Genomic DNA, 27,929 nt, shown 5'->3' with positions numbered 1-27,929 from the left:
TTTGTAATGTTGCCAGACACAATGTAACTCTGTGTACAGGACTATACTTTTTTTTTTTTTCCATTTGAATCTGTGGTGAGTAAAGCTCATATTTTGTTGAAATTCTAGACTCACTTCCTTCTAGGTATCATTCTTTTTAGAGTTAAAAAACTTTTTTGTCATCAAATTGTGTATGATTGGTTCTTAATTACTGCTGCAAGAGTGACAACTTCATTTAGATATTATTCGTGTTTTCTGTTCATGAGACTCCAAGGTTTAGCTCATTTACTTCTTCACAAAAATAAAATTGATGTTTTAACTATGCATCTAAGAATGCTTACTACCAGTTCATTAGCTATTATAGAAGTATTTCTATCAGCTTCTGACCCTTTATAATTTTAATCTGTTCTGAATTTTTATATTTGTATAGTTTTGAGTTTACCCCACAGATTTTTTTCATATTAAATAACTGTTACATAGAGTTGACAAATATAATTTAAGAATTATTATTTTGTAAAATATAAATGAAAAATGATTCTAAAATCCTCAAACTAGAATGTTCACTTCAACTTGCTTATCCAGAAAACTGATGTAAAAGGAAATGTAACTGATTATAGTATGTTTTATAAATGAAACATTTGATTAAGGACATCTGATTCATGAAGTTGAATTGATGGGTGAGAACCAGGGATTTTACGTGTAAAAATAAATATATAAATACTGGTTCTTAATGTTACAGGTTCATTTTTTTTTAGAGAAACTAGCTGGCTTTTTGAGAATTTGCAAAAAAAAAAAAAAAAATTACACAGTCTTTCTGGTGGCCTGTTGCTAGTCTTAATGATGTCTGAATGACCTTTTCTAGTAGTATGCCCTATTTTTGTTTGACTCAACTTCAGTGCTAATGTAATCTAGAATTCTGATAACACAAAACTACTGAATTCAAAAATTTTCTGTTTAGGCTGTGATGAACAGAAACAAAGATTGGCCGACTCCCTTGTGCTCCTTTACAGTTTCTTTGTGGGCCGTCCTTGCAAAGACACTTTGAGCATCTTCCCTGTGAGACCCAGCTATTGTGTTGTTATAATGGGACCTTGATCCTCAATCAGAAGTTTTTATCTTATAAGTTGATATAAGATATACTTGGTGTAATTTATTTAAATCTTACTACCTCAATAAAAAAATGTAATGTTATTTCAGTAAATAATATAGGGTTTATATTAGTCTCTGAGGGTACACTCTAACCTTTTTGATGATTCCTCTTGGCTCTCAGGGAATAAAAAAGCAGTGCAGAGATCTCCTTGATAACTGATAAATGATAACAAAAAGTATACCTATTTTTAGCTTTTATTTTTACATTTCTCAAATGTATTATGTTAAAAGTAATTAAACTGCAGTGCACAGTTAGGTATGATATAAACAGAAGATAATAAAGAAGACCTATCCTTATTTTAACACAGAGCATAATACCTTTCACACAATAAATTCTTAAAATAGCCTGGAGTGTGAGGTTTGATACTCTATTTTCATAGTATCAGGCTAGGGAAACTTAATTATTTCCTGGAAGTAAAAGGAGGATTTCCAAGTATTAACAAATTTCTGTCAAATCTCTTACAAAGTATGAAAAATAAGTTGTGTTTTTAGTTGTATAACATTTCAACCTGGAGTTTATGACACTTAGAACTAGATTCTCTTTAGAGTGGAGATTGAAAAGTCACACATTTGAATTGAATGTGATCCTTCTATCACAAAGTTAAAAATGACTTTTATATTGATAACCACCCTTAGATGCATTTAGAAATATCTTAGTAACTTTGTTCATTTAATCTTTATGCTATCTTTTGTATTGCTTTATTAGGCTAGAATATATCCCTTTTTGGTATGAACTCTCCTCACCTGAGAGCTGTTGGAGACCATAGCTTCACTTCTGGCACTTGGAACTGGGAATGCTTTGCCCAGAGTGTGTGATAATTTGAGTAATGGCTTGGTGACGAATTCTGGACTAACTTCATTGGTTTTCAACCTTATGTTAATAGAACGCTTTTATTTTCCTTGTTATGAGTAAAAAAAAAATTGATAATAATGTACATGTATTAACAGAAAGTTCAACTCACGTCAGCAGGTCAAACTATTATAATTAGTGACAATTACGTACCTAAAACATTATTTTCCAAATCTCAAATTCGAAGTAAATAAGGTTATACCACTCATTTTCATTATATTTAGAGTACTTTCATATTTCTAGAAATATTCTGTAGGGTTTGGAGAGCAGAAATAGAAAAAGGAAAAATGTAAGATAAAAATTTAATTGATAAGAAATTATTATAAATTTTAATTATGAACACTGAAATCAGGTAAATCTCATCTGTTTTTATAGTACAACTTTAAGTGTGTTTTTTTCCCTCCCAGGACATTTATTCAGAGCAGCTGGGGATCAACCGTTTAACCTGTCCACAGTGTCGAGTGCCTTCCCAATGGTCAGCCACCCAGTCTTTGGTCTACATTCAGCCAGCTCAGGGCATTCAGAATTTGGTGGTTTGGGGACACTTGGTACACCCACAGCCTTAGCCGCACATCCCCAACTAGCATCTTTTCCAGGTAAACATCTGTTACAAACAGTGTTCAAGGAAAGGAGGAAAGCTTGAAAATGTTCAAGCAGTAATTTGTTTATTAAATTGAACAAAAAGAATAGTCTAATGCCTGGTATATTAAAACTCTTGTACAAGAATTGACGCAATCCTATTTATCATGTGCAAAAGAACCCCCACACTATGTGTGCTAGATGGCAGCACAATTGTATTCAAGTGTTTAGCTAGAGAAAGGGGCATCTGCCACAAAAGTGAATAATTAGGCCAAGTTTTTCTCATGCTTTTTATTGAAATATAACATGCAGGAAAGCGTACATATTGTGAGTGTAGAGCTTGATGAACTTTTTCAGCTTTATTTGATTTTTAAAAAATTATTTAACTTACAGTGGAAAGTAAATTACAGTTCTTATAATGAATATCTCTATTTTTATTTTGAGTTCTCACTTCTCTGCACTTTCCAAGGATGATGAACTTGGCTCTTAAATTTCTATATTTTTCCATATTTGATCAGAACAACTATAGATTTGCACCACTTGCATTACAGCAAGACCAGAATTATCCCCAATTCTACAAGTTCTGAAAAATTCGGGAGCTCAGGAAGGCACCAATTAAAGCTTAAATTGGACAAGCATGCTATAATTTTTCTTGTTTTATTATTTTGAAAGTCTAAACTTTCATGTGTTTCCAGTGATTGATTTTCTATAATAAATTTTAGTAAGGGATGCATGGTTTGGTGTTACATAAAATAGTTTAAAAATTAGAGCAAAATTCTAGAGACAAATAGACCTGAATTTAAATCTGGCTATGTTACATTTTAGCTGTGTGATCATGAACAAGTAATATGACCACTCTGCCTCAATTTTCTCATCTGAAAAATGAGGATAAATAATAGTACCTGCCTCTTAGGGCCTTTGTGAAGATTGAAGGAGATAAGCCATATCAGTACTGATTGCAATGTTTAGCATACATGATAAGTACATAATTAGTAATTATCATTATTATTTCCTCTTGCCCACTTTAATGGGTAATAAACTGTCAAGTGCTTCTTCAAAAGGAAACAAGTATCTCATTTTAACTATATACAGAATGGAAAGATGGTTGTATATTTCAAGCACTGTTTCTTGAGTCATATTATTTTTTTAATTCAGCTGTCTGGGAGAGAGGAGCTGGTGGGGAGAGGTAATATGACTAGAAAGTTAAAATAAAGTCTTAAACTAAGTCTTAAAAAAAAATACTAATAGGAATTTATTTTGGCCAGTTTCTAACATGATCACTTGGCAAGGTGATCAATCCAATAGACATTTGCTGAAATATAGGATTTCTGATTAAAAATCAAAATAGATAGTAGTAATATAGTTACTGATGTCTTAAAATTTTTTTATCATTTTGTCATAGTTTATTATACCATTGCTTTTGAGCTTTTCTAAACCACAATATAATTGCTACATTATTAAAATCAAATACTATCTGTACTGGAATGTTAGTTAACAAGTGTAAAGAGTTACTTATCTGGACTTCAATAATGTTGATACTTCCACTATATAAAAAGAAAGTTAATAACTTCTCTAAGAGCCTGAATTATTCACTCATTCATTTATTGTACAAAATTCTTTGAGCATCTACTATGTTCTGTGCACTGAGGAATACCTTGACATAGTATGTGTTGTTTACAGTTTTTAGGAGATGGATAAACAGACAATTACAAGGCAATCTTTAATGGTGAAAGTATGTCTATATAAGCATACTTTTTTTTGCCAAATGGACACTATGCCTAGATCTAGACGACTCATTTGTTTAAGTTGTAGATTGGGTATAATAATTTAAATTTAAATTCTCTATAATTGCCTTTATTCAAAAGGGTAATCTAATTGCCAAATTTTTGAAATCACCTAAAAATAGAAGACACACAAGGAAGAAATTACTAGAAATTTTAAATAAAGAATAACTTACTTTAAAATTTTATGTACTTTTCTGCATTTCAGATGATTAAATCAACAGATGCAAAATTATTTAATGGATATTAGTATATTATTTCCATTTTATATTGAAATAGTATTTCACAGTAATTTCTTTAAAAATTTTCATAATTTTTGGTCATTATATTTTTATATTATATTACCATGAATTTCTGTGAAGCATCTGGCTCTATCAAGTATGAAAGATTTAAAAATTCTGCTAGATCTTCTAGGCTCAGTATCATCTGAAATATTAGACTCTTTCAGTTGAATATGATTAATGTTGCCAATATGCTGTTACCTCCTTTGAATACATTTAGAAACTCATCATAGGCAGGTTTAAGTAAAACTTATTTTGTATATTTTGTTTTATCAACAAACTATTTTGTGAGTGACTAAATTTGTTTTCTCTTTTCTTAAACTTGGATGATAAATAAGCTTGTCATTTAACAAAAATTACATTATTTCTTATGAAATATTAGACATTTATAAAGTAGTCAGAAGCTCTACCATTTTCGTATTTTTATTTTATTGATTTTATTTACTTGTTTTCTTTTTTTTTTTACCTGTGGTGTCAGCTTGTTTATAACATACACATTTTCCAACTTTTTTTTTCTAACCCCATCATGTAGTTATTTATAGTGACGTTCTAAAGTACAGTGTTATGGTTATTTTTTTTTCCTGAGGTTATATCTAAAATATTTGAATCTTATTATACTTTGATTACCTTACTGATTTGTGGGTTGTTTATGAAGTCTATACATTCAGCTGTAACACTTTAATTATAGACTCTATATTAAATAATATAAATATCTTTAGGAAACCTCAGTCCCTTTTTATTAGCTATTTGGAACCTAGGTTTCAAACCTATACATAATAATAGATTCCAGCTGTGCTGATACAAGTCCAAAATACACAGTTTTTCTTCCCACCTAAATATACTTCTTTCATCTAAACAGTGGATAAATGATTAATGCTTTTGTATAGTTATTCTTGGTTCAGTTCCCATCATTCAGGCACTGCTAAATATGCATTCATGCCATTTCACTAGCAATGCCTTCCTGCAGTGCAGAAGAATAGCTTTTGCAGTTTTTTGCTTATACTGTTTTTAGACCTTTTAGAATAGCAGCTACCATGAACATTTCACTTTTTAAAGAAAACACATTTTGCCATTAGATAATGAAGGTGCACATTGCATTACATCCTATTTTTAATGAAGAGATATTCCTAGAAAAGATTTAAAGATCATACAATACAGTAAACCGACAATATTGAATTTTTCCCATACTATATTATTGGGTTTCTTTTCTCTAATTTCCTCGTGGTGGTTACAATCAGTGAAAAATATAGCATATCTCTTGGAAGATTAACCTGAAAGGTCATAACTGATTTGGGGATCTGGCAGGTTAGCCAAGTGGAAAGATTATTTCTGAGATTTTAAATGGGGCAATACAAGACTTTCTTTTGGATTATTTTCAAATCTCTTCTTAATCTTCACCCTTTTTGAAAACTGTGTTCTATAAAATTTGGCTTCTCTCCTTTTCTAAAAGTTTTAACTAAGAGCCATTGTTTGAACATCTAAATTGCATGTGATGATTTTCTACCATTGATTCATTTTACATTGATAAAACAATCATTGTTATCTGTAATTTATGAGAGAAAATATAAACAAAATCCAAGCTTTCCTTATTAACTTTATGGGGAGGAATGTTATAAACCTTTTATATTTTAATGATTTGTTTTGGAAATTTTTGAATACTTTTCATTTCTGAGACAAAAAAAAAAAAACCCACTGCTTTTGCTATCTTTATGTTTTTATTTAAGTATAGAATATCTTCTTTCATAAATGCACTTGAGGTATATTGGTTTATAGTAGCAGTCTTTGTATTATTATTTATGATTTATCAGACCAAGATTTAAATTGTATGTAATTTGAGGAAATTCTTACATAGGTTGTAAATGATAACCTTAAATTCTAAGGTTTTGAAATACATTTGTATATTCTTAAATATTATTTCTTTACTAATTTAGAAAAATTATGGTATAAGTGATCAAGAAGTCAGACAGTTCTTTGCCCTTCCAAATTTTCCATTTTATTTTTAAAACCATAGACTACCTTTTTTCTTCATAAACTTGAGTTCAAAGAAGTTGCCAAGTGAAGATCCTTGGATACTATCTTAATGAGAGGAGTGATGAGTGTATAACATAACATCTAATCAGCTGTCTTATAGTTAGATGATCAGAACTGTGTATGATTCAGCTGTTCTGTTCCAAGATGAAACTTGATATTTTTTCCAGGAATAAAATATAAAAAGCATTGTTACATTAACTAGGAAGTTAATTCAAGTATTGTTTGCTTGTTTGTTTGATGTTTGGTTTTGAGGTGCAGAATGGTGGCGAACAACAGATGTTCATAGTCGTACAGGGGCAGCCTTCTTTCCACCATTACTGGGAATTCCACCGCTGTTTGCTCCTCCAGCCCAGAATCATGATTCTTCTTCATTCCATTCAAGGACTTCAGGAAAAAGTAATAGAAATGGTCCTGAAAAAGGTACTCCTGTTAACTTAAGTGATGTATTACAAACTCTCCATTCCAATACCTATTTTCAGTAGAGTTTAGGTTTAATAACATTTATATAACATTGTACTAGACACTTTTTCACAATGTCTTGCTTACTCCTTACAATAACTCGGAGAGATTGGAAGTATCCTCATTTCGCATCCAAGAATAAATAAGTGATTTGAGGACTGCTTACATGTCAGTGTGGCAGAGGCAGGATTTGAACCCAGGACTTCTAACTCTCAACTCCCACTGCTTTTTCCTTTATTTCAGTATAAGATTTACTTCTGTAATTAAGCATTAAATTCATCAAAACTAATATCCAAGTACTCCTTTTTTTCTTTTAAGTGATCATTAATATTTCTGCAGTTGATAACTGTTGTTAGAATAGCATTTGCAAATTATAATAGGATTTTGGATGATTTATTATTATTATCGTTTTTCACTTGGGTAAGAGTTTTTGGTGAGTTTGCTCTGAAAAGGGAAATATTTGCATTTAATTATATTTATAAACATTATTTTAATTGAAGTGAAATTCAGATAAATATAAAATTACCATTTTAAAGTGAACAATTCAGTGGCATTTAATGCATTCACAGTGTTGAACAACCACCACCTCTGTGTAGTTTCAAAACATTTCATCACTCCAAAAGGAAACTCCATACCCCTTAAGCAGTTTCTCCCCATTTTTCCTTCCCTCAGTCTCTGGCAATCCCTAGCTTGTTTGCTGTCTCTATGGATTTATTGTGCATATTTCATACAGATGGAATCATACAATATGTGACTTTGTGTCTGTCTTCTTTCACTTAGCATGATGTTTTAAAGAGTCATTCACATTATACATAGCATGTATCATTACTTCATTCCTCCTTTGAACAATATTCTCTTGGATAAACATGTTTGTTTTTATTTTCAAGGTGTAAATGGGTCAATAAATGGAAACAGTACATCATCTGTATCTGGTATCAACACACCTGTATTATCCACTACTGCTTCAAGTTCTGTGGGACAAACTAAAAGTATAAGCTCAGGTGGAGGAAATCGAAAATGTAATCAGGAACAAAACAAAAACCAGCCTTTGGATGCTAGAGCTGACAAAATAAAAGATAAGGTAAGTTATTCCTTCAAGGACAAATATATAACAGATCTTTATATAAGCATTCTAAGGTTCAAACCAACTGAATCTATGGAACAATTTCTTATGAATTACCACTCCTGTTTTACACATGTTTATTTTTATGGTTTGGTACTAACATTAGGACTCTTAAAAATTACAACTGTCAGCACCAGTATAAATAATACAAATAGTAATAATAGCTAAGATTTATGGAGAACTTAACACATAACAGCTCTACTCTAATTGTTTTGCATATAATACCTATTTTAATCCTCTCTATACCCCTAATTAGCTAGGTATTATTATCACAAATGGAGAAACAGAGCCTCACAATAGTTGGCTAGTAATTGGCCAGGATTTGAGGTCAGGTGGGTTGACCCCAGAGCCTATGTTTTTAGGAAAACAAAGATAAGAAAACATTTTATTATGGGAAATTTGAAATATATAGAATAGACAGAATAGCATAATAATCCTGTGTACCCATTATTCATTTTCAACAGTTACCACCTCATGGCCAGTTTTATTTCATTAGATTCCCAGCTGTGCACGTTATCAATTTATGCCTCTCAGCTCTAAATTCACTCTCCTCTCCTTTACCAGTTGGCGCAATGTTAGACCTTGTCAGCAGAGGGTCTTGGAGAAACCCTGGAAGAAGAAAGGGCTTCAGTTTCTGGTTCCAGTGTTTTCTTCTTGCTCTCATGCTGTGGCTGCCAGAGGGTAGCTTTCTCACCAGCCGGCAGCTTCTCTGCGGGCTCTGTTTAAGAGACATTGTAGTACACACCGTGTAGCGGGTCTCCCAGCGGCATCTTAGTAGTAAGTTTTGCTGGGATGCCAGTGGGTGGCTTTCCAGCTAATTTTACTGGCACCCCAGCGAGGAGGTTTCCAGAAACTTTTCCTGGCATGCCAGCTGGCATGTTTCCTATTTGCCAGCCTTGACCTGTGATGCCTCAGTGAGCTTTTCTGCCATCCAGTGGGCAACAGCCACATCCTCTCCAAAGTCTGAAGTTCAGCCTCGGGTGAACGAGGTTGGAAGATAGAGGCCCTCTTCCAAGTTTACCTTTATTTTACTACTCTACCTCTGCCCTACAGTAAGTGGCTATTCCCTACATCTGCTATTTCAGGATTCTTTTTTTTTTTTTTTTTTAAGATTTTATTTATTTATTTGACAGAGAGAAAGATAGTGAGAGCAGGAACACAAGCAGGGGGAGCGGGAGAGGGAGAAGCAGGCTTCCTGCCAAGCAGGGAGCCCGATGCGGGGCTCGATCCCAGGATCCCAGGATCATGACCTGAGCCGAAGGCAGACGCTTAATGACTGAGCCACCCAGGCGCCCCACTATTTCAGTATTCTTTAGAGGTCTCTTTATCTCTCTTAGTAGTTCATATTCTGCTACTAATTAATAATTCCATATGATAAAATCTCTCTGTTCAAATTGCTGATGGGGTTTCTGCCTTCTGACTAGACCTTGTCTGCCGTAGAAAAGGTATTATCAGGAGTAGGGTGGATATGCAAATTGCATGTGATAAATTCACTCTAGTATTCTGGTCACTCTGAGCCTTTATATTTTCTCTTCCACATCATGCCAGGGAAGCTGTGCCATTTCCACTTTGTTAAATGTAGGCCACCACTGAGTCCAGGTTTCATGCATCCAAGCAAGTAAGCTGAGATACTTCCAGCTATATGAACTAACACATTATATCCAGAATTTCTAGTAAGTGTACCCATATTAGTGAATTTGGTCCGCTCTCATTTGTAATTTCTTCTTGAGCAAGGGGTCTTTGTTTATTTTTGAATTAAAGTCTTAGCATCAACTGCAAACATTTTGGAAACAAAGATAATAACTAGGGCAGCATCTTCTCATCTCTAAATTCTATAAAAACCAAATTGAAGCCCTGGTTTTCTAGGGGAACAGAGTCAGCAGTTTGTGATTGGGCCGCACATCACTTTCTTCACCATCTCAGCTATAATACCAAGGGGACTGTCTCTTCCCCATTGTCTTTTCTTGCCTCCTTTGTTGTAGATAAGAATTGACCCTAAAAGTGTGAGTATTTCTGATCTTTCTTTCCTTTTCTATTGATCTATGTGTCTGTTTTTGTGCCAGTACCACACTGTTTTGATTACTACAGCTTTGTAGTATATCTTGAAATTTCGGATTGTGATGCCTCCAGCTTTGTTCCTCTTTTTCAAGAGTGATTTGGCTATTCGGAGTCTCTTGTGGTTCCATGCAAATTCTAGTATTATTTGTTCTGGTTCTGTGAAAAATATTGTTGGTATTTTGACAGAGATTGCATTAAATCTATAGATTGCTTTGGGTAGTATGGACATTGCTTGGGTAACCTTTTTCATATGTAGTTTGAAAAAATGTTCTTTAGCTAATTTTGATGATCCGTTCTGGGGGTTGCTATCTTAGTAGTACCTATTGAAAATCATTGATTAAGTCCAATTCCCTCATATACAATGCTTGCATATTTAGAATAAATGTAGATATTTTAAATTAAACAATGTACATCACAGACTAAAATACACATACAGCCTGTTGAGAAAAAACAAACAAACTGTTCAACTTTGAGTAAGTTCCACTCCTGCTATTACAAGCCAGTAACATGTTGTGACCACAACAGCCAGTCTTTTTAAAACATAAGTGAGTTCTTATGGTTTTAAGCTATCCTATGTTATCATTCCCTCCAGTAGTTTCCTATCTCACTCAGCCTACAAGACCCTGTATGATCTAACCCCTGCCAGTCCATCCAGCCTTATTTTCTGTGGCTCTCTCTCCCTGGTTCCCTGTGCTGGAGCTGATTTAGCTGGCCTCACCATTTTTTTTTTTAACATATCAGACTTATTTCATGGCTTTTGCCTTTGGTCTTTCCCCTGTTCTTGAAGGCTCTACTCTTTTATCTTTATGTGGGTGTCTCTCACTCTCCATTTAGATCTCAGCTCGGAAAGATCTTACCTGATAACTGCATCTAAATCTTCACACACACACACCCCGCCGCCCCCCCCCCCCCCAGCACACACTGTCTATCCAAGTATCCTGTTTTAGTCATGGTATGTATCACTAAAAACTCTTATTTACATTGTTTGTTGATTCTCTTCTCCATTACCACTGGGGCAGAGTTGCCATCATACCTTTGTATCTCTGGAGAGGAGAGCAACTATGCCTGGTACATAATAGCCTTGAAGTTGTATGTATTTTGTTACTGAAAGAAATAAGTATACAGTGAAATGAGAAAGTTCAAGGAGAGGGTTCTGAAAAGCTTTCCCAGATTGGAATGGGGTTGGGGGGCTGGTTAATAAGCTCTTCGCTGGTCATTTTTTGATAACCTAAGAAGACTCATTTTTAAAATGTTTAAATGACAGGAAAGAGGCACACTACTGAATTGTGTATGAATACAAAATAACTACACACACACACATAACTAATAGAGACTAAGGAGACAAAATTGGTAATACTGAAACTAATTTTCTTTTTCTCTAATACCTGGACTTGTATATTCACTTCTACATTTTTTCTAAAATGGGGACTAAATTTGTTACCTTCTAAAGGCACAGACTCTTTGTATGCTGTCATGTATGGTCTGCAAGGACTGTCTGCAGCAGAATCACATTAAAGTGCATGTTAATGCAGATCCCTGTGCCCTGTTTGGAATTGGGACTCAGCAATCTGCTGGTTGTAGCAAGTTCAGCAAGTAAATATTTTGCACTCTAAAACTTTAGAATCCACACTTCTAGACCCACTCTCGAGGCATGTAGACTCCATTTCTCATGCCACCTTTAAATTAAAAACTACACATATTACTTGGGCATTAAAATAGGAGTTTATTTTTCTCTAGTAAATTACTGTATCTCCCTTATTCTTTTCCTTTCTTAGCCTCTATTAAAAACCAAAGTGGTAACTTCTACTTAGACTCTTTATGATTTTCATAATCTTGCTATACATGCTTAGAAACCCACAACAGATTTTGGTTACAATGAAGGAGAATTTTCTCTGCCAAATAAATGGTAGGCTTAATGTTACTATATTGTTAGTATTTTGTTATAATAGTAATAGTGTATTGTTACTATTGTTTCTCTTTAATCTCTACTTTGGTCTTTTTCATTCTGTGATACCCACACTATTCCAAGTCAGTGTCTCATCACTCTGCTTTATTGTGAGGGAAAGACATAGCTCCAGGAATGATGGTTACTATTAGTCAGCTTATTGAAGGGTGTATCTCTGGAGGAAGCATATGGTTGCTAGTTTGAAACAGTTAACACAGGTTACCATTGCAAGGAGAGTATAACAACAGGACTGACTCTCTTCACTCATATGTATTTCATTTCATTTAAATCAAATTTCAGAAAGCACAGGGGAAAGAGTACTAATGTGCAATCTATAACTATTGCTTCAACTTGGCTTCTTTCTGTAGAAGTGTATTATTGTCTTTCATGCCCCAACTCACTAGTCATGACAGACTGTATTGCTGTTAAGACCATAACTTTTGTAATTCATTGCTTTTGTAATTTATTGCTGCTTTTTCTATATTTTGTTCTTTATTTTATGTCAGTGAATCGTGTTGAAATGTTCCTATGTAACTTTGGATTATACTCAGTCTTGCTCTATCATGTCAGTATTTCTCCTTTTTAGTCTTCCTATTGGCGACTTTTAACTTTTCCATTGTTATATAGTTATTTAGTCATAATTCATCTAATGATTTTTCCTCCTTTGTATCCACTACTATTGTCTATTCTTTTTTTTTTAAGATTTATTTATTTAGGGGCGCCTGGGTGGCTCAGTTGTTAAGCGTCTGCCTTCAGCTCAGGTCATGATCCCGGGATCCTGGGATCGAACCCCACATCGGGCTCCCTGCTCAGCGGGAAGCCTGCTTCTCCCCCTGCTTGTGTTCCCTCTCTCACTGTGTCTCCCTCTGTCAAATAAATAAAATCTTAAAAAAAAAAAAAATAGATTTATTTATTTATGTAAGAGTGGGGGAGGGGCAGAGGGAGAGAGAGACTCTCCAGCAGACTTTCCACTGAGTGCGGAGCCCCTCTTGGGCCTCTATCTCATGATCCTGAGATCATGACCTGAGCTGAAAACAAGATTCGGAGGCTAAACCGACTGAGCCACCCAGGCACCTCTACTATTGTCTGTTATTTAAACACAAAAGTTTTTTTTTAATGTGACCTAATGTCACTTTCTACCAATTTGGGGTTTTCTTTTTCCTGTAGAGCCTTTAATGTTCCAATTAATATCTCTCTTTATCGTATTTTCTATCTTTTCTGAAGTGAAATATAAAAATTAAATTCATTGCTAAAGCAGCCCTTAAGTCTTTTGCTACTTATTTTATCTTCTCTCCAGCACTTATTACATATGGAATTATTTGCTTTCATATTAGTCATTTGTCTACTCTACCACCACCTGCACTAGAATGTAAGTTTCTTGAAGGCAAGGACTCTATCTTAGATATCTTGTTGTCCAGCATCTAGAAGGTGTGTTTGGCACGTTATATATAAATAATTGGTTATTGACTCACTATCCACATAAAAAAGAAGACTACAGCTAAATATAGAACTTAAATGTCTGTAGCCCTTATCGTAATTGGAATTATCATTTTGTAAATTGCTCTTTTTAATCTGCCATACGTTTTGAAGCATGGCAGTCATATGAATAGATCTACATATATACTATGTCAATGTTTCTAATGTTCTGTACATGACACAGCCTGTACTTTTCATTGGAGAATTCCTATCATATAAATTAATTGGATCTGATTGTTGAATAACTACCCTTACAACATGTGACTTTTCTCTTTTTTCTAAAATGACATTTTGAGATGGAAATATCACTTGAAAATTAAAAGAGCATACCTCTTACTGAACTTTGAATTTTTCCAAAAATAAAGTCTTGCTAAAAACTTGTCTTTATCCAGAAACCAAGGAAGAAAGCTATGGAAAGTTCTAGCAACAGTGATAGTGATTCGGGCACATCATCAGACACCTCAAGTGAAGGCATTAGTAGTAGTGATTCAGATGATCTAGAGGAAGATGAAGAAGAAGAAGATCAAAGTATTGAAGAAAGTGAAGATGATGATTCTGATTCAGAGAGAGAAGCACAACATAAGAGTAACAACCAGGTATAAATAGTTTATTGGCAGTATCCACTCCTATTTAGGAATTAACTGGTTTATCTTGACTCTCAAAGTCTATAAAGTTTAAAGTTAATCATGTCTTTAGTTCTTAACATTTGCCCAAGAAAAGAGATGGAGAAACATTTTTAAAGGGACATTTGGTATATTTTCTAGTGAGCTTTATGTAACTATCATAACTAATTAGCACTTTTTAAAGTACCCTTTTTTCTCCCAGTTTTACTGCATGACATTCTTTGTTTTAATAGATACTGAGAAGTCATCTTTTTATTTTTATTTACAGGTGCTATTACATGGTATTTCAGACCCAAAAGCAGATGGACAGAAAGCAACTGAAAAAGCCCAGGAAAAAAGAATACACCAGCCATTACCTCTTGTGTCTGAATCCCAGACTCACTCATCATTCCAATCCCAGCAGAAGCAGCCTCAGGTTTTGTCACAGCAGCTTCCATTTATTTTCCAAAGCTCTCAGGCAAAGGAGGAATCTGTGAACAAACACACAAGTGTAATACAGTCTACGGGATTGGTGTCCAATGTGAAACCTTTATCTTTGGTAAATCAAGCCAAAAAGGAAACTTACATGAAACTCATAGTTCCTTCTCCTGATGTACTTAAAGCAGGGAATAAAAATACCTCTGAAGAATCTAGTCCTTTGACCAGTGAAATGCGATCCAAACGGGTAAGTGAAAAATTACTTATAGAAGAATTTCATTATTAGAGAAAGAGCTTTTATATTGTCTTATAATATACAAGTTTAAATTAAATTCTACTCTTATTTCCATACTTTATTAGTTACCAGGAAGAGAATATGCACATGAGAAAGCTAGATTTCTCTGATTTTATAGTTACATATACATCTGCTTAATATATTTTTGGCAACACAATCATGTCATTTTTTTTTTCCTGAGGTATAATGATTTAGTAGTAAGGGGAGACATATGTTTGAATAAGATATACTCCACAATTATTTTGTTTAAGATCAATGTCCTTTTTTTTCTAATATCAATATATTCTTTTTTAAAGAAATAAACTTGAATAGTTTACTTCTATAATCCTATCAATTACAAGCATAAAAATCCTTTATGAAGAATCATTTTCCTTTGCCATTTTTTAAAAGAATTTTTTTAAGATGTTTTTATTTATTTTAGAGAGAATGTGTGGGGGTAGAGGCAAAGGGAGAGAATCTCCAGCAGACTTCCCGCTGAGTGGGGAGCATGGAGCCTGACTCCAGGCTCAGTCTCACAACCCATGAGATCATGACCTAAGCTGAAACCAGGAGTCAGACATTCAACCAACTGAGTCACCCAGGTGCCCCCCCACTTTTTTGAAGAATTTTTTTAAAGATTTATTTGTTTGTTTTAGAGAGAGAGTTCCTTTGCCATTTTTAACAAATTATATGCAATACAAAATATTTTGAATAATTTTATTTATACAAATACCAGAACCACTAATCAGAGAATTTTTTCTTCTTTATTTTCTTGCTATTGATTTTATATTACTACATAGTCTACATTCATATGTCTAGTAGAATTCTAATAATTAAATGACCAATGCCTTTTTTTTTTTCTAAAGATTTTACTTGTTTATTTGAGAGAGAGAGAGAGAGAGAGAGGTGGGGCATGAGCAAAGGGAGAGCATGAGCGGGGGAGAGGCAGAGGCAGACTCCCCGCCGAGCAGGGAGCCCGATGTGGGACTCGATCCCAGGACCCAGGGATCATGACCTGAGCCGAAGGCAGACGCTTAACTGACTGAGCCACCCAGGCGTCCCTGACCAATGCCTTTTATTCTAGAACCAATCTAGGGTAGAGAAAATATATTATGTTTGAACAAAATATCCTGTCTTTTGATTACAAAAATTATCATTAGGCCTCCTAATCATTAGATAATTCTTGTACAGCTCCTGCTGTTTGCCAGCTATTGTTTTAAGTGCTGAAAATGCATTTACTCATTGAACACTAACATCTGTAAGTGCTACAAATATTATAATGCCCATTTACAGACAATCAAATTGAGATTCATGAAACTTAAATAATTTCCCCAAGATCACACTGCTAGTTAGTAATAGAGTTAGAATTCATATCTGGGCAGTGTAGCACTAGAATCCTTGTTCTTAAACACTGCGATATGCTGCCTTTCTTTCTTAAAAAAGTTACAGTGTCCTTGTCCATTAAATCTTATTTTACTGTGAAGAATTTAAGAACAGGGTCAAAGTAAAAAAGACTTGGATAAATCAGGCTTTTTTGAGAATCTAAATGAGTAGTTCACAAGCCTACGTATACACTAGAATCACTTGGAAAACTTAAAAAAAAAAAAAAGAATAACACCTCAGAACAATGAAATCAGGATCTCTTGTGCTGAGACCAAGGTATTGCATATATCAAAACTTCCAGGGGCGCCTGGGTGGCTCAGTCGTTAAGCGTCTGCCTTTGGCTCAGGTCATGATCCCAGGGTCCTGGGATCGAGCCCCGCATTGAGCCCCACATCGAGCCCCACATTGGGTTCCCTGCTCCGTGGGAAGCCTGCTTCTCCCTCTCCCGCTCCCCCTGCTTGTGTTCCCTCTCTTGCTGTCTCTCTCTCTGTCAAATAAATAAATAAAATCTTAAAAAAAGAAAAAAAAAGCTTCCAAATGGGTAGCCAGATTTGAGAATCCCTGATCTACATGGAGTGACCAATGGTATTATACCATGCATACGATAACTTGTAATGCACTGCTCAATCATAAGGAGGTATTATTATTGGCATCACATTATTGACTCTCCATGAGTAAATTAAGCAAACTAAAAATTACATTGTTTGAGTTATTTTAATTTTTCATTAATGTATATTCCACTTTAAGATAGATTATAGAGCCTATCAAGAGTTATTTGCATTTTGAAAGGTTTCTTGATTTTTCAGTTTCTTAAATATTTCTTATTAAAAGAATTTTATATGACTGCCTATTAGAAAGTCACTTATTAAACACTTGCTTAATAAATGTAACCAACCGAGACTTCCTATACATTTGATCTTATGTGATTCTTACAAAATTATGTGAGGTAAAGAAACTAAGGCTTAGAGAGATTAAGTCACTTGCTAACATCATAGAACAAGTAAAGAGTAGAAGGATTTTAAACCAAGGTCATTCTTACATCAAAGCCCATGATTAAGATGAAATAATTTGGTGTTTCTTGGTGTTTCTAAAATGATAATGGTAATTCATGGGAAATATTTTATGTGAGTGGATCTTCACATTAGACTCAACTCCAAATGACTTTATCTACTTTTCATTGGTACCTAGTATTGAGTTAAAGGGTATTTTATAAATATTTTTCTTACATCAGCTCTCTTTCTTTATATGATAGTCTAACATACAGAATTTTGCTTTATTCTTATGAAAGTCTCTATTTCATGTTACCTGCCATGTATCTGTTTCCTCCACTAGTCTGTGATTTTTTTTTTAGTATTATTTAATCATTGGTTCTTTCCATACACGTATAGTATAGACATTTAATTCAAATCAATACACATTAATTGGATCTATATAACAGTAGTGAATTTTCTTTATCAAATTTTGCCTAGAGGATTTTTTGTGTAGACTGAGAGACTCAGTAAGGGCTGGGAACAAGAACTTGGAGGTAGGACAGAGTTTCAAACCTGTCTTTCAATACTCTTGTCATCCAAGTGTCTATCTTAGAACAGCAAGACATTTGCTTCTGTGCAGTTCTCAATTTTCTCCCCTCTTCCTTTTTATGTACCACCCCCAATATCAAAAAGCACAACATATTTGCCTTAAAAGAGTAACAGCTACTACTCTTAGATAAAATACAGTGATCTTTGGTTATTTTTGAAAACCTTCAGGTGTCAATATAGGGGAAGTGGGTCTTTAGAATTATGGAGTGAGAAGCAATTTCAGAAATTAAAACACAAAACTAAAGGGCGAGGTTTTGTTTTCATGACTGTTTTGATCCTATGTATTTAGAAGGAAAATTTACTACCTGTAAAAAAAAGAGTACAAAATGATTATATGACATAATTTTGTTCTAAGAAGTGAAAATACGCTAAATTTTTCTGCTGAAAACTTAAATCAGTATATATTAAATATGAAGGTAAGTACATTATATACTTACATGTAATACATAATATTTCTATATTATATAAATATTAAGTAAAATTAAGTATGTTAATGTATTTTATATAAGAATTTTGCCATAAAATTCTTTTTAAAAGGTAAATGCAATTATTTAGTATAATTTTCCATATTTTATTCACTGAATAAATACTAATTAGGTACTTTCTTTTTGTGAAGCATTGCCTTAGGTATGAGTATTATGTGACAGTCTTTGTTTACAAAGTGAAGTGTTATAGTAAAGATGTTAAATAAGATAAAGCAGTTTATTAGGAATTGCGTAGTGCTTATTAGTACTGCTCCTTTAAAAGATTTAATACGTCATTCTATATTGCATTCCATCTGCATTTATACTTCCGAAATGCCCACCGCGAATTTTTGCCGACTAGAGTGTTAAGAGCCCAGATCCAAGCTGACAGCACTGCTGATTTTAATTTTAAGGCAACCATTTTCATTACAGATTTTACCTTCTGAAATTTAACTGTATTTCTAGTAACTTAAAATATTTTAATCATTCTACTTAAGTATTTCATGTATTAATTACATATATTTAATAAAGTTTATACGATTTTATTCTTTTTAAGAAGATTCTGAGAGCCAAATAATTTTTTGTTTCTATTTACAGATGTAAGTTTTACGGCTTAGTGGTTTACAAATCAGTTTTTTCCAAAAGTATAATTTTTCTGAACTGTTGTATTACACACTTTCTAATGCTCATGTGCTAAAGGCACTCTAAGGTGGATCCCACAGGCTGTTGAGCCGGAAATGCCAACAGCTTCATATCGTGTCTGCCGCAGGTAGCACAAGGTAACAGATAGGAGGGAAAGGAGTTCAAAGGATAGAGACAATGAGTGCTTCTGGCTGGAACACACGTGGAAAACTTCTTGGGTGGGATTGTGAAGAAGGAACAAGATTTCATCAGCTTGAGATTTATAAGAGGAGGACGTTTCACACAGAGAAAATGATTATAGCAAAATGTGGAGGTAGTGAAAGTATGATATGCACAGGGCATGGCGAATAGTCCAGTTTGACTAGAAAGTTCTGTTAGTGCCTACTTGAAAAGTCATTTGAGGATCAAAATTAAGTGTTTAGGCTTTATAAAGTTGCCAATGACAAAGGAGACACTAAAGCTTTTAACCAAGGAGCTAATACAAGGTATTAGGCTGTAGTTTAAGTAGTAAAGGCTGTAAATTAAGGTAAAATCGGCATTGGCATATAGCATATATTGGGAGTTGTGTGGGAAGAAAGGGTGGTATGGCTTAAATTTGAGCAGTATTTTAAGGAAAGAATCCAAAAGACATAGGGATACGGCTGACTTGGAAGAGAGAAAAGTAAAAGATGTTTTTAGAGTTTCAGATTTAGATTATCAAGACAGTGGGAGCAATAATAATGAGAGAGGGGCAGTCAGGAAACCTATATTTTGAGGGGAGAAAGACTAATTGAATTTTAAACATATTATGTCTAGCCAAGATTCAGCAACCAACTAGTCATCACTGCCACTAATTTTCAGCACTTGTATATCATGATTTAAATTTGTATATGAGCAGCTGTTGTCAGATATGGGAGGCAAATAGAAGTAATCTTTGTTTTTATGGTACATTGTTGTTTTGTTTTTTAACTTATGTTTCAACAGGAACAATATAAACAGACATTCCCAGCGCAGTTAAAGAAACAAGAGTCATCCAAGAGCTTGAAGAAGGTTATTGCAGCTTTGTCAAATCCAAAAGCAACCTCTAGTTCACCAGCACATCCAAAACAAACAGCAGAGAACAACCACCCTAATCCATTCTTGACAAATGCACTTTTAGGTAATCACCAACCAAATGGAGTTATTCAGAGTGTCATTCAAGAAGCTCCTCTGGCACTTACTACCAAAACTAAAATGCAGAGTAAGATTAATGAAAACATTGCTACTGCAAGTAGCACCCCTTTTTCCTCACCTGCACATTTGAGTACAAGTGGGAGAAGGACCACTGGCAATCAGGCGACTGTGATGCCCTCTGCCTCTCCCACAGTGCATCCTCAAGGGAAGGAAAAAGCGGTTAGCAATAATGTAAACACAGTAAAAACACAGCACCACCCTCACCCTGCAAAATCTCTAGTGGAACAGTTTAGGGGAACAGATTCAGACATTCCCAGTAGTAAAGATTCTGAAGATTCAAACGAGGATGAAGAAGAAGATGACGAGGAAGAAGATGAGGAAGATGATGAAGATGATGAATCTGATGACAGCCAATCAGGTTATTTTCTATTTTTAAATTTGAAGTATTTATCTAAATGCTTTTGAATGTGGACCAAAACAGTTAAAGGAGGTTCTTAGTTCGCAGACTTAGAGTCTTTGTCATTCACTGTTTCACGCAGCTATGTGCCTGTCCATAGTGAGCTGGTAAAATATTGGAGTGATTGAAATTAGAAATCCTAAGTTAAATTCTCAGCTTTATTATTCATTTAACATTAAACAAATAAAAACTTTAAGTGAAAATAGATGATGCATAAATTAAGAAATAACTTCACAAATTTGCTTAATTTTCATTTAATTCATGACCGTTCATTTGTCCTTTCTTTTTCATTTCTTCTGCTGCTTATTTAAATGTGTCAGTAGATATTTTGAATGAAGGAGGTAAAATTGTAGTCAGTCATTTAGAAAGCACCAGAAACCTAAATCCCTATGAATGTCCATTAGCAACACAGAACTTACTTAATCAAGTAGAGTGCTCCTTGATTTTATTTTGATTTGCTTTCTAGTTTTGCTTTTTTTTTAAGACTTCTTTCCATTTTTCTTCCCCTTAACTCTCCTCATTGTTCCACAGAAGATTGAAAGCATAAAATATAAGATAATTTAAATTTTATATACAAAGGTGAAATACATATTATAAAAATATTTGGATTTGTTACTGGTCAGCCACAAGTCCAATGGTAAATTTTCTAGCTGCCAATATGAATAGGAACATATAGTCAGTTATACATCTTAAAGCGTCTAAGGTAGAAACAACCTACTTGCTCAGGGTAAGAACAACTTTTCCTGATAATATTTTTTCCTGGTATTCCCATAAATACAACTTTGCATGATCGAGTATGAATATCGTTATGAATAACTTTCAAAGGCAATTTTTATAACAAATTTCAACATAGGCAGATGGTACTACACAAAACGTGATTCCACAAAAATTGTTATTCTGGGAACCTTTTTTTTTTAAAGATTTTATTTATTTGACAGAGAGAGACATAGTAAGAGAGGGAACACAAGCAGGGGGAGTGGAAGAGGGAGAAGCAGGCCTCCCGTGGAGCAGGGAGCCCGATGCGGGGCTTGATCCCAGGACCGTGGGATCATGACCTGAGCCGAAGGCAGACGCTTAACGACTGAGCCACCCAGGCGCCCCTATTCTGGGAACCTTTAAAATACATTCCAAGTATCAGGTCTGTGTTTATCGAGTTTAATCCAGGAATAAAAAATACCTGTTTGTAAGAAGAGATGCATTTATAGGACGACATTCCTAGACCAAACTTAAATTATTAAACCATTAAATGTTCCCACATAATTATTTATGTAACCTGGTCTTTTGTGAAGCCTGAGAAGCCTGATGAGGTCTTGCATCTAAATAAAATAACTACAACCAGAAAAGCCAAGAATCTTTCAGAAAATGGTTTTCTTTTACCTCAAAGCCCAGATGAAAGAATGATGGTAGTTCCAGACTTTTCTTCCTCATACTGAACCTAGTATACTTCTTAAGCTATTGGAATCTATTAATTTAAAGAATCAATTTTATTCCCTCTATACCTTAGTTTCTCTATTAAATTAAAAATGATTTTGAAACCACTAAGCAGAACTCATCATGTGAATAGTGTCATGTGAGAAGAACTGTTTTATGATTAAGGTGTTGAGTAAAACCGATACTTTGAACAAAGAATTTTGAGAATTTGTAATTCTGCATACATTGTACTCAAATAGCTTGTAAGATAGTAAATTTTACATGAACTCTTCAGGAAAGTCGCTCAGTTGAATTCAATCACAGATGCTGATTCCTAAACTATTCCATTTAGATACAAACTGCAAATGTTGGTGATGATCTAGTTATAATATACAAATGCTTCTTTTACTTCCCAGAATCAGATAGTAATTCAGAATCAGATACAGAAGGATCAGAAGAAGATGATGATGATGATAAAGACCAAGATGAATCAGATAGTGATACTGAAGGAGAGAAAACTTCAAGGAAACTGAATAAAACAACTTCCTCTGTCAAAAGCCCTTCCATCAGTCTCACAGCTCACTCAACACCTCGTAACCTCCACATAACAAAAGCCCCAGGCTCTGCTCCTGCTGCCTTATGTTCTGAGTCCCAGTCACCTGCTTTTCTTGGCACACCTTCTTCCACACTTACTTCAAGTCCACACTCTGGTACCTACACTTTATTTTTATTATTGTAAAGTAGAAGTCAAACCATAGCAAGAATTCTTATTTATCCAGTGTTCTGGGGATGACCTCATTGGAATCAAGTGTTACAGCTAGATTCGAGGTTGGCTAAGAAAGGTCAGCATGTATTTTCAAAGGATATGACCAATTACCATTTTTATTCTGTGCTTCCCACTTAAGAACCTGATTGATGACAGACAGCTCTTGATTTCAATTATCTTCCTGCTTTTGTGTTCAGTTTATGCTCCTAGAATTTAGAATTTGACTAACAGTTGGACTTTTTTGTACTTTATAAAAGTGAGCTCACTAGGTTACTTGAGATACAATTGCATATCTGCCCAACACATAGCCAAAGGTCATTTGAGTTAGCGAGTAGCATTATTATTTCATTAACATGCCACATCCTTTTTTTTCTATTTGACCTTTTATAAACGTCTAGAGGTCTTCATTAAAAGTTTTACATTAATATTCCAAAAGGACTTATTTCTATTTCAATAGCTAAGAAAATATGGAAGTGTATAGTACAGTATCATGTTGCTTTACTGATTTCACCCTTTTCTTAGAAATGTCTAGTTTTGCTTTCATTTGCCACAGACCAGTATGATATTCTGCTAATTTAAGATGCACATATTTGCATTTGTGAAACTTGGCCATTGTCTATGAAGAATTTTACATATAATCATAATCCTCTTCCTTTGTACTTTAGGTTAAAAGATCTAGTAGTGGTTTTGACTATGGATTTATATGAACATAGAAGTTATATTATTTTTAAGTGTATGAGCCAGCTGTTGAAATTTTTCAGCATCTTAAAACTCATATTCTCAATGAAAACAACTGTACCTGGTTTTCTGAAACCTCTATCTATGATTTTCCTCCTCCTTCTTTAGCTATTTCTTTAAATACAAAATGAGAGGAAAGCTATGTATTTTTACCTTCCATTGTATTTTCTGTAGAAAGACCAGTTATTCTATCATGCAGACCAAAGGAGACAGAAAAAAAAATCCTCTGTATAGTGTGTTTTGTTGCACATCATCTAAAAGTAACCTACAAGTTGCAGAAATACCTTCAGTAATTCAAGTCATTAAGATATATTATTTAAAGAAAAGTTTCAGAACTATCAAAAAATTGTCATCTATATAAACTAATCTTTTATGTTAACTGGCTGAATTTTCTTGAAGGCACTTCCAAAAGAAGAAGAGTAACAGATGAGCGTGAACTGCGTATTCCTTTGGAATATGGGTATGCAAAATAAGATTCTCTTTTTGCTTTGCCTCCACATATTTATGCATGTTTGATTTCTCACTATATCTCACTCTCTGCTATTCATAAAAGAATTGAATATATTGCATAGTATTTATTAGAGCAGAAGAGCTAGAGCAAAGGGCAAAGAAGTTGATATATCAGAAAACTGAAATGAAGGCCAACTGCAGTGTTTAGGTATGGCAACACTGGGATGGGGTCACGCGGTAATGGGACTACCGACTGAAAAAAGAGCAAGCAAGAGAAAATCATTTGGCAGAGGGCAGGGCGGAGACACAGTTAAGAGTATGAGAGGTTTTTGCAAAGATGGAATTAAAGAACAGTAAAAGCCACTGTGGGCAAAACTGGGGGACGTGAGCAGAGTGTGGTTAAAATGGTTTAATTGGAACTGAGAAGTTTTACACTCGAAGCACGTGATCCTCAAGGAGCAGAGAGCCAGGTTTATGGTCCTGTTTTCACCTAAAGCTTCTCAGATATAAAAAATCAGTACACATTGACACATGTTACTGAATTTGTCCGAATACCCAAAGTAATACCAGTTACGATTTCTAAGAAATTTAACGGAGTTTAATATTTGTAACTTGAGTCTGATTAATTTTTAGTGGAATTACTTAGCTAAAAATCTAAGTAACTTTAATGATAAATGTATCTGAGTTGTATGATTAGGGATTTCTTTTTGTTTTATTTGTATTTTTCATGTTGTCTAAAAAGCATGTGTTCTTAAGTTTTTTTTAAAAAAAGCTTTCTTAAAACTAAATATGTTATAACTCTCATTTCTGTTGCCTGTAGCTGGCAAAGAGAGACCAGAATAAGAAACTTTGGAGGGCGCCTTCAAGGAGAAGTAGCATATTATGCTCCATGTGGAAAGAAACTTAGGCAATACCCTGAAGTAATAAAGGTACATACTTTTCACCAAATAACACATTTGGTGCCTGTTAAGCATGTTTATGGAAAAAAGGTGCTCTCCTTTCTCGGATAAAGTTCCTTGATACAACATAATTCTCTTGTATGGGTCTAAATGTACTTAACTTAAATTGATCTTCTCTAAATCCATAGCCCCTTGATAGAATATGCAAAACGTTAGTGTCCTGAAGAAAGCGCTACATCAAAGCTGGGTTGTAATTATTAAAAACCTGAAGTGGAAAAATATGTGATTTTTTCAGTATCTCAGCAGAAATGGAATAATGGATATCTCAAGGGACAATTTCAGCTTCAGTGCAAAAATAAGAGTGGGTGACTTCTATGAAGCCAGAGATGGACCGCAGGTATCCACTTTTTAAAAAGTATAGTCTTTAAACCAAAAAGTAGTACCATAACCTAAATGAAGTAAATTTCACTACACTCCGAAGCATTGCCTTTTGTCAGTTAATTCGTATAAGCCATACATATAACTCTGTGGTTAACACTCACCAAGGCCTCAATTTACCATATTCTAGTAACAAGGAGCTTTGACATAATAGATGTCTTTTTCAAATTTTTTAAGTCAGCATTGTCCTGTTTATTTATTTTGTCAACAATTTTACAGTTTATACAGGTATAAAATTATCTGCATGTTCCCGTGAAATATAGAAAAACATTAGTTCCCTGAAAGGTAAACTAATTTAAAGGTAAATTAATTGGAGTAGGAAAAATATGTTGTTAGAAGTCAGTCCAAAGGGGAATAAATATGCCTTAGTTTTTGGGAAGGATCTTGTCCATCTGATTATGCCATGCTACATGAGCCATTTTCACAAGTTTGATAATTTGGGGGTGGAGACGTTTCCTTACTATTAGGTGAGTGAAATTTCTGCTTTTTACAGAAATTGAATATTTCACTTACTTATATACATTTCTGAAAATATCACCACAACTCCCTTTTTGCCTATGGGTTAAGTACACAACCTTACCAATCAGCACAAAGAACCCACCACAGAGACTTCATTTCCTATATGTTTCCTTTAGGGTTTTGCTTTTGTTTCTAACTTGGATTCAGCAAATATGCTTATTATTCCCTTTAACTTTATCAGCTCCATTGAAAGAGGACCTAGTTAAGGAGTGAGGAGACCTAGATTCTTGTTAACCTGTGAAATAGACTTTGTGATTTCAAGCATCAAAATAATGCTACCTTTTCCCTCAATTTCCTTGTCTGCAAAATAAAGACAATAATAATTTTACTTCTGCCTCATAGGATTATGGTGAGGTTAAGATGAGATCATATGCATGAAAATGTTTCAAAAGGTTAAATTGCTCAGCCAACTGAAGTTGATATTTTGTTTCTTGACTCTTTCTTCCTTTTGGCGCAGAAAGAAATTTTTTCCAGTAATAAATATTTTCTAGTGTGAATAGGCAGGTTCTTCCATCCTATCTTACCCTCTAATATTATAATTAAAGAAATAAAAAAAGGCCTTCCTAATTCTGCAGGGTTTTTTTTGAGACCTCAAACATTAAGGGAATTTTCCAAGATCACACAGTCTCAACCAGGCAGAGACATAACTAAAACTTAGGGTTTCTAACAGTGGTCTTTTACATTAATCATATAACCCATTTTCATTATTGTCTATGACTTTTTAAGGAACACGTTGCATCCAGTTCCGCTTGTTTCTTTCCTGGTAATTCTAAAATGCCAAAATATATTTCTCTGAGGCTTAGCTTCTTGATTGAAATACATTCTAGAGGGCGCCTGGGTGGCTCAGTCGTTAAGCGTCTGCCTTCGCTCGGGTCACGATCCCAGGGTCCTGGGATCGAGCCCCGCATCGGGCTCTCTGCTCCGCGGGAGCCTGCTTCTCCCTCTCCTGCTCCCCCTGCTTGTGTTCCCTCTCTTGCTGTGTCTCTCTCTGTCAAATAAATAAATAAAATCTTTAAAATATATATTCTAGGATTTTTCTCTTTTTATTTTTTAAACTTAAAAAATGTTTAGGGGCGCCTGGGTGGCTCAGTTGGTTAAGCGTCTGCCTTTGGCTCAGGTCATGATCCCAGGGTCCTGGGATTGAGACGCCTGTTGGGCTCCCTGCTCAGTAGGGAGTCTGCTTCTCCCTCTCCATTTGCCTCTCTCCCCACTCATGCTCTCTTGCTCTCACTCTCTGTCTCTCAATAAATAGATAAAATCTTTAAAAAAAAATTTTTTTAAATAAAGATTTATTTAAAAAAAAAAGTTTAAACTTAGACTAAATCTGTTACCAAACAGATCCTCAGAATTTTATTGTTATTATACCCACTTCCATATATACTGGATCAGTTTCTTATCACAAAAAATAGTAGAAAACAGTAATAATCTTATTTAAAAATCCTAATCATTTTTTAATCTTTTGGCTCATGGTATCAAATCCTTACTTGTCTTATTTATGACAAAGATATCCTTATGTGTTTAAGTTGAATAGATTTTTGTTCTGAGAGGAAAGCTAATTGCTGTTCAATACATAAAAGATTTTTAGTTTTGTATCAGTGACAATTAGACTTAATCTATAAAGCCTCATTAGGCAGAATAAGATGTTCTTTGACATCCATTCACTTTTTATTAAACATAATCAGTGTTTCCAAATGTGTATTGCTTTGTTGAGAGATCAATTCATCAAGGAAATATGATGAATTACTAAATTCAGAATATGTGAAGCTGCCAACATTTCAGCCGACTGCTAGGGGAAAATATTAGCAATTTTGAGAGCACTTCTGTCAGTTAAAAAAATTAGTAAGTTGGATTTGTTTCAGGATACTTTGAGAGAACAACAATTAAAGGTAAGTAATCCAAAAAAAGTTCAGTGAATTAGAAATGCATATAGTACATATAATTGTAGAACCATATACATTTCCATATGTTATATGGTGAATATGTATAAGCATATAGTTAATTAGAAA

The 27,929-nt window shown here is 34.2% G+C and overlaps 1 protein-coding gene across 24 annotated transcripts in view; it reads left to right on the top strand.

The window, feature by feature from the left end:
- The window catches only part of BAZ2B (bromodomain adjacent to zinc finger domain 2B), a 381,813-nt gene that overhangs the window by 267,086 nt on the left and 86,798 nt on the right, over positions 1–27,929 (top strand). For 15 of the 24 annotated variants that reach the window (XM_078070865.1, XM_078070858.1, XM_078070860.1 and 12 more), the window contains 10 exons: positions 2,386–2,574; positions 6,903–7,070; positions 7,997–8,190; positions 14,104–14,307; positions 14,603–14,998; positions 20,058–20,664; positions 22,530–22,823; positions 24,017–24,077; positions 24,888–24,996; positions 25,262–25,363. In XM_078070865.1, the coding sequence (XP_077926991.1) occupies positions 2,386–2,574; positions 6,903–7,070; positions 7,997–8,190; positions 14,104–14,307; positions 14,603–14,998; positions 20,058–20,664; positions 22,530–22,823; positions 24,017–24,077; positions 24,888–24,996; positions 25,262–25,363 (2,324 nt within the window). The remainder of the gene's footprint in view (positions 1–2,385; positions 2,575–6,902; positions 7,071–7,996; positions 8,191–14,103; positions 14,308–14,602; positions 14,999–20,057; positions 20,665–22,529; positions 22,824–24,016; positions 24,078–24,887; positions 24,997–25,261; positions 25,364–27,929) is intronic. The other 9 variants (XM_078070870.1, XM_078070863.1, XM_078070861.1 and 6 more) reach the window with 6 other exon arrangements.

This window comes from Halichoerus grypus, chromosome 4 (assembly GCF_964656455.1).
Source record: "Halichoerus grypus chromosome 4, mHalGry1.hap1.1, whole genome shotgun sequence".
NCBI classification, from domain to species: domain Eukaryota; kingdom Metazoa; phylum Chordata; class Mammalia; order Carnivora; family Phocidae; genus Halichoerus; species Halichoerus grypus.
The sequence above is the reverse complement of the archived record's forward strand: the minus strand, read 5'-3'. Positions and strand labels throughout refer to the sequence as shown.